The sequence below is a fragment of the Arachis hypogaea genome, chromosome 2 (assembly GCF_003086295.3).
Source record: "Arachis hypogaea cultivar Tifrunner chromosome 2, arahy.Tifrunner.gnm2.J5K5, whole genome shotgun sequence".
NCBI classification, from domain to species: Eukaryota; Viridiplantae; Streptophyta; class Magnoliopsida; order Fabales; family Fabaceae; genus Arachis; species Arachis hypogaea.
Window position 1 is genome coordinate 3,717,748 of NC_092037.1, and position 12,349 is coordinate 3,730,096.

At 37.3% G+C, this 12,349-nt stretch overlaps 1 protein-coding gene across 5 annotated transcripts; it reads right to left on the reverse strand.

Annotated features, from left to right (window-relative positions):
• Positions 1-414: 414 nt before the first annotated feature.
• Positions 415-10,145, reverse strand: LOC112733603 (pentatricopeptide repeat-containing protein At1g74900, mitochondrial). 5 transcript variants are annotated; one of them, XM_025782631.3, is made up of 10 exons: positions 9,714-10,145; positions 6,659-6,959; positions 5,272-6,142; positions 3,737-4,803; positions 2,222-2,930; positions 1,818-1,861; positions 1,672-1,714; positions 1,242-1,289; positions 1,006-1,138; positions 415-842 (listed from the first exon to the last, which is right to left on the reverse strand). In XM_025782631.3, exons 3-4 carry the CDS (start codon positions 5,782-5,784, stop codon positions 3,835-3,837), a joined length of 1,482 nt encoding a protein of 493 aa, XP_025638416.1. In that variant the 5' UTR covers positions 5,785-6,142; positions 6,659-6,959; positions 9,714-10,145; the 3' UTR covers positions 415-842; positions 1,006-1,138; positions 1,242-1,289; positions 1,672-1,714; positions 1,818-1,861; positions 2,222-2,930; positions 3,737-3,834. The 5 variants fall into 5 exon arrangements, with proteins under 5 accessions (XP_025638416.1, XP_025638438.1, XP_025638407.1 ...); XM_025782653.2 differs by having other exon boundaries at positions 415-838; positions 6,659-6,927; positions 9,714-10,138; XM_025782622.2 differs by having other exon boundaries at positions 6,659-6,927; positions 9,714-10,138.
• Between the last annotated feature and the right edge of the window lie 2,204 nt (positions 10,146-12,349).

A 12,349-nucleotide genomic window follows, 5' to 3' on the forward strand; every position in this document is an offset into this window, starting at 1 on the left:
TCTAAGTTCATGGTTGAATTGGATTACACTCTTGTTCACTCAAGTTTATGACTTGAGTTGATAAAAGTTGTTAGGAATCATTTTTGTATGAAAACTGAATGTAGCTACATATTTTAAGAAATGAATCTTCTCAATTTAACTTATGCGACAAAATTAAGTGTGATTTCTCATAAGAGTCTCTTTGTATCACATGTTTTGTGATTGTGTAATTAAATATCATATTTAACAACTTCAAGTGAAAATTAAATTGTGAGGATCAATTTCCCTTGTTTTTCTTAATTATGCTTGTGTTAGTTGATGAAATATTTAATATTTTATATATACAACATAACACAATTCAATTAAGAATTCGTGTATTTTTTTTATTCTAAAATTGATTCAAGCAAAGAACACTCAAGAAGCAAAAATCAATGCTAGATGGAATCCGAAGGCCAAACACTTGTTATATAGCCTACAATTTGCACATTTCTTACAATCCTAAATCATGCTAAGCTTTATAAGTACATTAGATCCATTTTCTAGTTCACCAAATTCATTAGCAATATGATATCCTAATCTGCACTTCTCAAATCTCAAATAACAGTTAGATTTTACAAGTTACAAAATCAATATGAGATTTACGGAATATTTCGCAAATAGATTTCAGAGATTCACCATTTATCAGGTGTTGGCCTAAACTGTCCCCCATAACTTAACTATGGTGAGATACAAAAGCATCAGATTTTTCCATTTTCTGATAACATTCTTTCAATCTCTTCTAGGAGGTGCTCTTTTTCATCTGCCAACTCTTGTTCTGCCTCTGAAGAAGGTCTTCTATCTGTTTTGTCTGTTCAGAATCCTTCCTGATCGCAGGGTATGATCAATATATCAATTCATGTATATACAATTTGTTTACTAAGTTTAACAGTTAGTAGGAAAATAAAGAATGAAAATTCAAGTGATTCTATAATGTATGTTTCATCTTACTATCTTAGTAGGTGCTAAACTTTGTTTTTCTTTGATTACCTATTCATGAAGGACAGATTAAATTTTAGCGACCGGACTTCCTTTTCAAGGGTCTCGCAACGCTTCAAGACAGCTTGCATGTCCGAGGGAACTAACTGATGGTGTTAAGTTTCTTTCCTTTGCCTCAGCCATTCTGCATCACAAGAACATGGCTTTACAAATGAAACAGGTATCGAATACAACACGAGATAGGAAGAAACTCCATTATATGTGTTTATAAGGATTGATCTACATACTTCCTTGAACGTTCACCCTGCGCTTTTTTGTAGTGTCTACTTTTTCCTCTGCACAACCATTTAGTTTGAGAGATAAGAGAGATTCAAACAAAAAGCCATAATTTCAACTCAATCATTTTTTCATCATTTTCCCTATAGTTCCCATCATGTGATCCAGATAATCATGTCAAAATGATTAAGCAATTGTGAGTTGTGATTTGGACATAAAATCTCTGTCTTAGCATAAGTTAGAATTTCACATGGTAAATCTTAATTCCAATATTTAATATGCGTCTACCTTTATTCGTTAACATTACCTCAAGCATCTAACTAGTATATTTTGTTATATTAAGATCCATGGATTTACAATTATCTAAATGCATATGATATTGTAGAAAGTAGAATCTAAAAAAGTAGTCATTAACATGGTAATCCAAAAATAAATGGCTACCTGAGACTGCTGACGATACAGATCCATATCTGTCTAGACTTCTCTGCACAATTTAACAAGATTTAAAGGAAAAATGATATAAATAGTAACTATTGTTGAAACCATAATTCTACCGAAGTAAGTTACGAAATGAGAGTAGGCTATACCTTTCGGTCATCTTTGAGATTATCCATTATCTGTTCTCTGAAACCTGCACGTCCACAAAAACACAATTGTAGTTTAATGGGGAAAAAGATGGAAATTTGTTTTAAAAAAAAAAAACAAATAATATAAAAATATTTTATACTGATTGAAAACCAAATAATCAAGAAATATTCTATTCTGAGTTCCGAGATAAAATGGCATTTGAATGCAAATTATAAATTGGACATAATAATTGTGCGGACTCCTAGTTAGTACAATGTAGTCGCTTCTTTTGGTGGATCAGTTTTCAAATAAAAGAGCTTCCATAATGAACTGAATTAGTTTATTTTTAATATCAAACAAAATGAACATGATGAAGGAAGTCAAATGAAAAGTTATTTAGGATAATCATTGTTAAAACTTATACCTTTGACTTTATTTTGAGCATTCTTTGAACTTTTACTCGCTCCCACTTGTTTCCATGAGCTTTGGCCGAGAGTTTGATTTTAATTGCTAGGACCTTCACAAGCATCTAAACCAGAGGAGACAACAGGTGCAGCAGCAGAGGATTCACTTTGAGAAGGTTCTTGTGAAGCTGTCCCTAAATACATTTGGTTTGTCTGATTAGCAAAGCTATCCATAACAAAGTTCATCGATCCTTCGAGCATTTGCAGGACTCCGTGATCAACTTGGCCATTGGACATAGCGTGAACATTCACTGGCTTCTGATGACTCCAATTTTCTGTGGAAAACAGGTTCTTGAGGACAAAAGATTCCATTTAGGCTTTTATCTGTGGCTTCCTTCTCGGTTATCTTGCGTTGCAGTGTGTCTTTTAGTATGCTCACAGAAGATGAAACTTTATCTGCATCACCAAATTGAAGTGTCTTGAAGGTAGATGAAGAGGAGTTGGATGAAGTCATGAATGATCGCTGCTGGTTTGGAAGCTCATACATCGAGCGATAATCAATCCCGGTTAAATTTGCTGCTTCTTGTTTCATAGTGTCAATACCATCACCATGTTGAGGCACCATGCACATAGATTACCTTGTGCTGCCTGTGCATTTTGCATTTCAGTATACCTCCTCAATTCGGACGACCGGCTTCTAGTCATTCTTTGATCGCTAAGAAACCATGCCTGCATTTAACAATGAGACTTCAAATGGCTAAGAATATTAATTGAATAATGGCTTCAGCCGAGATTTTGATGTGTGGTGTAAACACCTCAAGGCATCGAATAGGAGAAAAGTGAATTAAATTTGGTAAAATAAGCTATGAGGATACGAAAGAATACTCATATTCACAAGCTAGAGAGTAGAGTTTAATCAATTTTTCATGGTCAGTTTTGTCAGAGTAAGTTTACTCAATTTTTCATGGTCAGTTTTGTCAGCGTAAGTTTAATCACCATAGGAGTACTTCTCAACTCTAAATACACAATATTCTCTGATGCAAAATGTTCCATGACCTGTTTTCATGTATCAACAATAGTATAAGCTAAAAGAGAAAGAATTTGGCGGAATAATACTACCTCTTGTTTATAATAGTTTCATTCTTAGTTTTGGTTACATTCCTAAATCATAGTATCTACATATAAGTTGAATCAACATACAACGGAAAAAGAATAAAAAATTATGGATGAAGGATTATCTGTATTCACGAAACAATGACACACAAAACCACTAGCAAGAATTAAGGAGTTAAATATTGACAAATCCAGGTCACAAAAAAGATGAGTTTTGGGAATCAATTTCAAAAAGTTATTGATTCCAATTTTGCTACAGCATTAATCAAGCCTTCTTTTTCCATTCAGGCACTATACCACAACCAAAAACAGAAAACAGCGTATGTAGAACTAACATAGATTTAACATAATATAGACAATATCACCTTAGCCTGAATTATATGCAATAAACAGAAGCTGAAGGGAGAACAAAATCAATGAACCTTGTGTGGATGAAGGCTCTCTATGGCATGATCATAAAATACATTGTCCAAATTTTGAGTTCAATGTTTCTCCAAACTCAAGTCTAACATTAAGGGCCTCACAATTTCAACTGACGAGGAAGACGACCACATCTGCTCTGCATACTTAAAATCTCCCTTGCAAAATCTTGATTGCCGGTTAGGACAAGCCCATTTAGAACACGATTAAAAGTAAACTTCCGGGGTAAAAACCCTCTATTGATCATCTCTAACAATAATTTTCCAGCCACCATCAAATCCTCAGATTTCTTTCTAACAAACATTGCGCTAACCAAAACATTGTACGTGTCTAGATTCGGCAAGCATGACCCATCCGCCATCTTCTCGAACAACTCCAAACCCTTCTCAATATCCCCAGCATCACATAAATACCGAATCACCACATTATACGTTTGAACATTTGGCTGACACCCCTCTTTCTCCATTCTAGCCATAAACCGCAATGCCTTCTCCATCTCACCAGCATGACAAAACCCTCTTATCACAGCATTGTAAGAAACTGAATTTGGCACAAACCCCTTCACCACCATCTCTTCAAAAACCAAGACAGCATTCTCCACATTATCCTTCTTGCACAGAACATGCACCAAAGCATTATAAGTAGCAACATTTGGAACAACGCCTTCTCCAACCATTTCATCAAAAATCCTCTTTGATTTCTTAACCTCTCCCGCAACCCCGAACCCATAAATCATAGTAGTGTATGTAACAACATCAATCTCGCACTTCCTCCTCTTCATCTCCAAGAAAAACTCCCAAGCTTCATTCAATTGACGAGTCATAAAATACCCTTTCAAGATTATGTTATATGTCACCAGCGTTGGCATGATGCCTCTCTCAACCATCTCCTTAAACACCTGCAATGCCATAGGGGGTCGCTTAATCAAGCACCAACCATTGGCGATTATGTTATAGGTGACACTGTCACAATTAAACCTGCTCCTGAATGTCTTGAAGAGGTTATGAGCCATCTCCACGCGCCTTGATTTGCACAAAATGTCAAGGATGGTGTTGAAAGAGGCAAGGTCCTGGTTTTATCATCAAAAACTAAATTCCCGAGATCAAACAAAAATTAATAGAAACAAGACAGCTTTGAATTGTATGTGTGAAATAGAGAATGAGAAAACATGGGGCATGCTTGGCTTGCGTTTCCAAGTTGTATATTATTTCTATTGTTTTCTATTTGCAGGGATTTGTGAAAGGAAAACCGAAAATTAAAAAAAAAAAACAAAATAAGAAGTTTTCTCAGTTCTCGCTTTTTTTTTTAGCACAAAATATTGAAAATAGAAAATGTTTTCACAAACCAACTAGGTCCTTGAGTTTTGTACTCTACTCTCTAGCTTGTGAATCTGAGTATTCTTTCGTATCCTCATAGCTTACTTTAACTGCCACCAACTAACTCATAACTAACTTATAACTAACTACAACCAGTAAGTAACTATCACGTGAGTAACTAGTAACTAGTCGGTATTTATGCTACAATGTCATAGTGATACCTGGCGGCAGCCGTGGTGGTGCATGGACAGGAACACATTAACAGCCCGATGGGCTTTTCCAGCGGAGGCATAGCGCTCAGCTAGGATGGCAAGGGTCTTGGAAGTGGGCCCAATGCGGAGGGAGCGCATGCGAACCACAAGGGCCCATGCGGCCTGATAGTCGCGCATGCGTGCTGCGATGTCAACAGCGTGGTCAAACGAAGAAGGAGAGTGGACGTAGGTCGGGTGGCGGAACAGGGCGTTGAAGAATTGGAGGGCTTTGGGCCCGTGGTTCCACAGAAGCTTCAAAACCCTGTCGACAAGGTGCGGGGACCATTGGAAGGTGGGCTTTGCTAGGGCTTCAGAGAGGGTTTTGGGATCTGATTGGACGACGAGTTTGGCTACGGCATTAGCATCTTCTTCTGCTGCCGGTTGGGGTGGCGATGGACAGTGGGTGCAGGAAGAAAATGTTCGAGGTGGAAGCGAGAATGAGGTTTTTGGTTTACGGGGTTTGGGCGGTGCCCGAGTGAGCATTTTTTTTTTTACTGTTTTGGTCTGAACCGAGTGAGCAGACACTTGACAGTGCAGGGTCAAGGCACAGGAGTCGGCGAAGAGAGTGACGTTTGACGACCTCCGCCGTCGTTGGCTGACGTGGTCGGCGGTTACCGTGCGGTAAGTGAGGTAGAGAGGTGAGAGTGAATGTCTGGGTGAAGCTCTGTGAGAGTGTGCAGGTTGAAGGTGGGTGTGTGTTAGTGTCAAGGTTGCGAGAACCGAACCGAACCGGTCAATGAACCGGTAAGATAACTGGTTCACTGGTTCAATGGTTCGACCAGAGTTCAACCGGGATTCAACCGGTTTAATTAAAACACAATAATTGAAGATACCCCAATGCCTGTTCCAAACAAAACACAATAATTTATATCAGATGCAAGGAAATGCATTGATGCCACAAAGATATCCCATATAAACCTTTAAGAATGATAGGAAAATTTCCTTAAAGCAGGTACAAATAGCTCTTGAGAATTATATCTTACAACTTCTAGCAGAAAACACAAATTTAAACAAAATATATGGACTAAACTTTCAATATGAGAAATAAATCATTATAAAATGCAGCAGAAACCATATCATTAAGTTGACTGTAGTAGAACCTTGTATGCAAAAAGCAAAGGTGTAATAATGGTGCTTGGATGGTGCTAGTAATGATGGCAGGAAAGAGAAGTACTGAAATTGCCAATTTAATTATTTTTATTTATTATAACCAAATCATGAAAATATTCAGAAATGCATGTGAGAACGGGAAATCAAAGCATACCGTAGAAGTCACAAAATTGAGAGGGCCACAGAGGAGAAAGGGGACACAGCAAAAATTATTAACAAAACTACACAATATTATCACAGTGCTTACCGGCGGTGAGGAGGAAGGGGAGTGACGTCAACGACAGAGGAGACGGCGACACAGGCGAACAGAGAAGAGAGCTCGAACAGAAGAGACTATGACAGAGCTTCCACACACGACGCCTATACCCAGTGGAGAAGAGTGGCGATGACAACGAGCAGGGCTGCGGGGGATGCTGTGGCTGCGGGCTACGGGAAAGAAATGTTTGTTTCGTTTCTTTCTTTATTCCTTCCTTCCCATTCCCTTGATCACACTAATTGTCCAGTCAATTCTTCAACCTAATAAGTAATAACACTGCCAAATCAAAATGCTACACAAAGAAAAAAGGACACATAAGTGACAAAAAAAAAAAGGTGGTGTGGAGCTAATAAAATTAGAACAGCTAAAAGGACAGCATGATTAGTAATCCTTCCCAGAAGCCTTGCATTGCAGTGCCATAACATATCATATAATCTAATCTGAGTTAACTCCACCAACCAAAAATTCAATTCAAGCGCCTAGCATGATCATCAATGTGCATATAGACAAATTAGTTGTTCCACACCAGAGAAAAAGAAAACAAGGTGCAAATCCCATTTTTCCATTTCAAAACCCCCATATATTTAGGGCTGTACATGGTTATGGTTAAACTTTACCAAATATTTAGTTTAGGTTAATTAACTAAACCAGTTTTACATAACAAAACCGGTTATTAACTGGTTAGGAAATTTAAAAACCAATTTTTAACCGGTTATAAAAATAAAAACTGGTTTTAAAAAAATAACCGGTTTTTATATAAAAAGAAAACTGGTTTTAGAATAAAAACCAGTTTTTACACAAAATCAATATTTTACATAGAAAAACCTTACACCGAATAAATCAATTAATGCTTTCTTAATGAGACTTTAGCCATGTCACATCAAATTAGCCATACATGTATAGTAATGAGATTCAGATACTGTAATTTAAGATTTCAACCATCTAATAAAGAAAACAAATAAAGTCATCAACTCAACCAAAAATAATGATGAGTTTTGTTTCATTAAATTCCATTTTATGGAAGTTTATTGAGGTTCATGCATGCGGATCAGTTCACTTCATTTTTGGGATCTTATTATTAAGGTTAGGGATTCCAAATTAAGAACAAAATGTCCACAACGACATTCTTGATAACTTAACCAACCATATAACTTCAAAATAAATAATAAAACATGTATATATTCATACTTTACATCATATGCAGACCTTCGAAAATAATTTAGTATAACAAAAGGATTGTAAAGTCCAGTACCAATACCACATTGACACGTTTACCACATATCTGTCCATTCATATAACTTCTTTGGAAACAAGATTCCTCCCTTGAAATGAAAGAAATATATATTTGTTAACTAGAGAATTGAATGCAGTGCATCAAATCACAGAAACCTTATCAGTTTGCAGTGCTTAATTCTGAAATGAAATTAAACTTTCCTCCAAATCCAGTTCCAAATGTATGATATAATTCAATTATAACCAAAGTTCTGAGAACCGGACCGGTCATCAAACCGTTTTAGTTACTAGTTCACTGGTTTACTGGTCCAACCGGTCTAACTGATGGTTCAACCGGAAAAATCATTTTAGAATAGAATAATAAATAAATTATAAATATGCAAGTATTAAGTTGAGGGTATAAGGTAGTATGAAGTTTTTCTAATGGAGTGGTGAATTATTCTCTTAGGATTTTCCTTTTTATATTAAATGCAAATTGCCAGATGAAAGCATGATAACAAGCAAGTACAATTCCTCATCAGTACACAAAATGTTAAAAGAAATATCTGATAAAAATAGGAAGAATATCAAATGAATTATCATAAATCCAACTAAAATATAAACATAGTACTCGGATAAATAAATTTGATAACATTATTAATAACAAAGTTGGTAGTGGACTAGTGCTAGAAAGGCTTCACCAAATGAAGGTGCATACAGGCTTTTAGAGACAATAGACTTGGATTTGTGCAGTAGCATTTTGGATGAGTTGCTTTGAAGACCATTTGGTAAAACTAAGCTTTGAATAGGTACAATACAGGCTTCACCAAATGCTCATAACTCACAGAAAGACAGTTTCTCAAAATACATAAATAAGTGCGCATCCTCTGAAAATAATCATCTGAATCGGTACAAGGCAGGAAAAAATGACCATAAGTCTCTTTACCCAAGTCAAAATAAACAACCATATCTGAACTCAACAATCAGCATTCAGCACCAAACATTACAAAACATTAACCAATAATCACACTAAACCTGCAACCAGCAATTACAAAACACCAACAAACATGAGTACATTATAAAACATTCCAAAACAGTGATGACACTAAACCTGCATAGTAAATAATCTCAAAGACAATGATCACCAATATCCAGCAAATAAACAATAAATACACAACAACAATTTAGCAAATAAACAAGAACAAGACCTAAATAGAAAATCCAACAAATTAAGTCGCAGCAACCTAACAATTTGACAAATTAAAACAACAGCAGCCCAACAATTTACCAAATTATAAACTTAACAAATTCAAGAACAGAAAATCACAACAAAACAAAAAAAATTAAAAGTAACAGAAGAACACAAGAACAATTAGCAAATTAACAAGTTCACAATAACAGTTAAAAAATTTACCAGAAGAACACTAATGCAAGTGGAATCATCATGCTAATATGTTTTCTGCAAAAATGCTATTTGTACAGCTAAAATTCCCTAATTACTATGATCCAATTATTCTAATTTCACATGCAATCAACTTACTAAGTTTCTAAAAGCTAGAAATTATAAAACCAACCAGAAATATGGTTAAAGCATTTCATCAAACATGTTGAGTGCGGTAAAATTAAAACGAAATAAGAGAATTCAAAGCTTAATTTCAATGTGATAGAGAAGAGAACATAACTATTGTAACTTTAATTTAGTCTATAAAAAAATCCAAACCACTACCAAATCAAATAATTACTTATTGTAATAGAAATCAGAAGTTGCAGAGTTTGAAGAAGAGTATTGGTGTTGTGTGAGTGTATTGTCTGGTGGCGGGTTTAGGGAACTCACGGCGGGGACAACAGAGAGCAGTTCGACGGCTGAGTGGAGCGCGCGGGTTGGTCGCAGAGTTTGAAGCAGAGCAAAGTGGCTTACAGACGACCGCGAACTCGAACGGTGAACAGCGAGTGAACGCGAACGGTGAACGCCGAGCGAACGCGAACGGCGAAGAACGCGAACGAAGACGCGAACGTGAACGGCAAACAAACGGCGACGGAAGCGTGTTGAGCGTAAAGACGACGGACGCCGAGCTCGAAGAAGCAACCGCGATCGGTGACAACGAACAGGGTTGAAGACTTGGAGCAAGAGGGAAGCTAGATGACGGATGGCGAACTTTGAGTGCGACAGAGGGCGGCAGTATGCCACTCCTTGTGGCGGTGGTTTTGTGGTTGGATTTGTGTGATTTCTCTGACAGAAAGAAAGAAAGGGAGAACGGGAGAAAGAAACGAAGGAGCTTCCCTTTTTTGTGTAAACCGAGCGGGTTCCGGTTCGGTCTGACCGGCCGGTTCTCGTCTGGTTCAAGGTTTTTTATCGGTTTTCTGATTATCAGTTTTATATGTCTGACCGGATCGTTAATACTGCCGGTTCGCAGTTAAATTGGTCTGATCAATCAGTCTGGTCCGGTTTTCAGAACATTGCGTGAATGTTTTAAAAATTTGCCAAGCGTGTCCTCGTGCTTGTCGGACCATAGCTCCGGTAAGTATGATGCTTACGTGGACACCGATTTTTGCTGACAAGAGAAGTTTTATTTGAGTTGGAATTTGTAATTAAAAATATCATTAGCCTACCTGGAAATTAACCTAATTCAATTTAATTTTTGCCCCAATTTAATTTTGCCCTAAAACTCAATTTTGCTATCTTCGTTCACTCGTAGTACAGGATCCAAAATTGGAAGATGCAAGCAACTATGGCTCGTGGAAAAGCTGCAACAGTGAGAAAGCAGTCATCAATTCAAGCCTTCGACGTGGATGGTGGTTCAGGAATTGTGAGTAAAACCTACGACGGCTGCTGTTTTTGTCCCCTTCCAATGGTTCCGTTGAAGTCGAAGACAAGTAGCAACCCTGATAGATGGTTTCTACGTTGCCCTACGTGGAAGGTAAGTTTAGAATGTTGATGGATACGTGACGAAATAATACAATCTTCCTTGGTTTGTTGTCTCTGATTATTTAGTTTTAGTTTTCAATCGTCCTCTAATCCATGAAATTTTTGTGTCGTGCTAGAACACACAAATGCGTTGTGGGTATTTTCAATGGTTGGATGAAATACAACAGCAATGTGTGGAAGGAGAAGTTTCTTCGGAGAATAGTAACATGGTGGGCAAATCAGAACAAAAAAAGAAAAGTAGAATCAATCTGGAGTGTGGGGATGGCCAGAAAATTGATAGGATGATGATTGTGCTATCTGTGGTGAATGACATGAAGGAGCATCTGAAGAGGGTTGAGTTGTTCCTGATTTTTATTTGTATATTGATTGGGTTAAATCTGGCTTTGAGTATGTTTTATTTGGCTAAGTAGGTAGACAATGGACAGTTTAAGAGTTTAAGAATGACATTTTATTCCTTTGTAATGTTCTCCTCATTGTAATTGAGATGAATTAATGGATGCTATGTTATTCTTGTTCTGTGACTTAGTTATTATTGTTGTGATGTGAGAAAGCTATATGGAAAATAGGTAAGCATTTAAGAAAGGATGTCATAAACAGAAGTTGAATAAAAACACATGTATCATAACATGAAATAATAATCCATAACTATTCAAAGCAACATACTTCAGATCCAAAATAACACAAGCAAGCCCCAAAAAAAACTAAGATGGCATAATGACACTTATGTTCATGACAAGTACTACTAACCCAAAATGACATTAACAAAATCACAAAAAACTTAGTTAGCACTTAACACGCCATAATGGCACTTAGGTGCATAGTAACTACATCAGGTCCAACATAGAACTAACAACAAACTGAAAACCCAAGATTCTGAGGTCATTTCTTATCATTTGCATATTGCTTTGATGGTGGTGGTCCAGATGGCTTTTTCTTCTTCTTCAAGGATGGGGTGGGCATGAAGCATGTGAACCTGCTCTGTGTGGCTGGGCTTGCTGCTACCACGGTTTTCTTAGTCATAGTTGGTGGCCTAAATGGAGCTGAAGGTTGTGCTTAAAGAGTGGGCCTAACTAATGGACCTTGTAGTATTGACCCAGACACACTACATGGTCCTGCATCACTGGTTGGTGAGGGTAGAATCTGAGATTTAGACCCAACAGCATGCCTGACAACCCTAGGTTGAGCAGGGGATGGTGGTGCAACTGCAGTATTTTGTGTGGAAGTGGGAGGTGTTGTTGAGGTTGCTGTCAGTCCTCTTCAAGTGGTGCTGCCTCTTCCTCTTGGCAGAACTGGGTTGCCCTTTACAGCAGTAGATCTGTCTCTCCTTATTGGTGTTAGTGTTGTTGGCCTTGTTGCCATTGGAGGTGTTGGTTCTGAGCTGGTTGCTGGCCTCACCAAGGCGGGTGCTGCTGGTGTAGTGGCTACATTAGGGGGTGCAGCAGTTGTTGTAGTAGACACATCATTGACAGTGTTCTATATCAATAGGGTCTTTAGTTAAAAAAAAAGCTTTCACAATTCCAGGTCCAACATTTTGGAAATAATAA

Bases quoted from the DNA above. Each gene is read 5' to 3' on its own strand.
- LOC112733603 (XM_025782631.3), bottom strand. From the start codon at position 5,784: ATGCTCACTCGGGCACCGCCCAAACCCCGTAAACCAAAAACCTCATTC. The intron at 4,804-5,271 runs GTATCACTATGA...TGATAAAACCAG, and splicing joins ACCACCACGGCTGCCGCCAG to GACCTTGCCTCTTTCAACAC.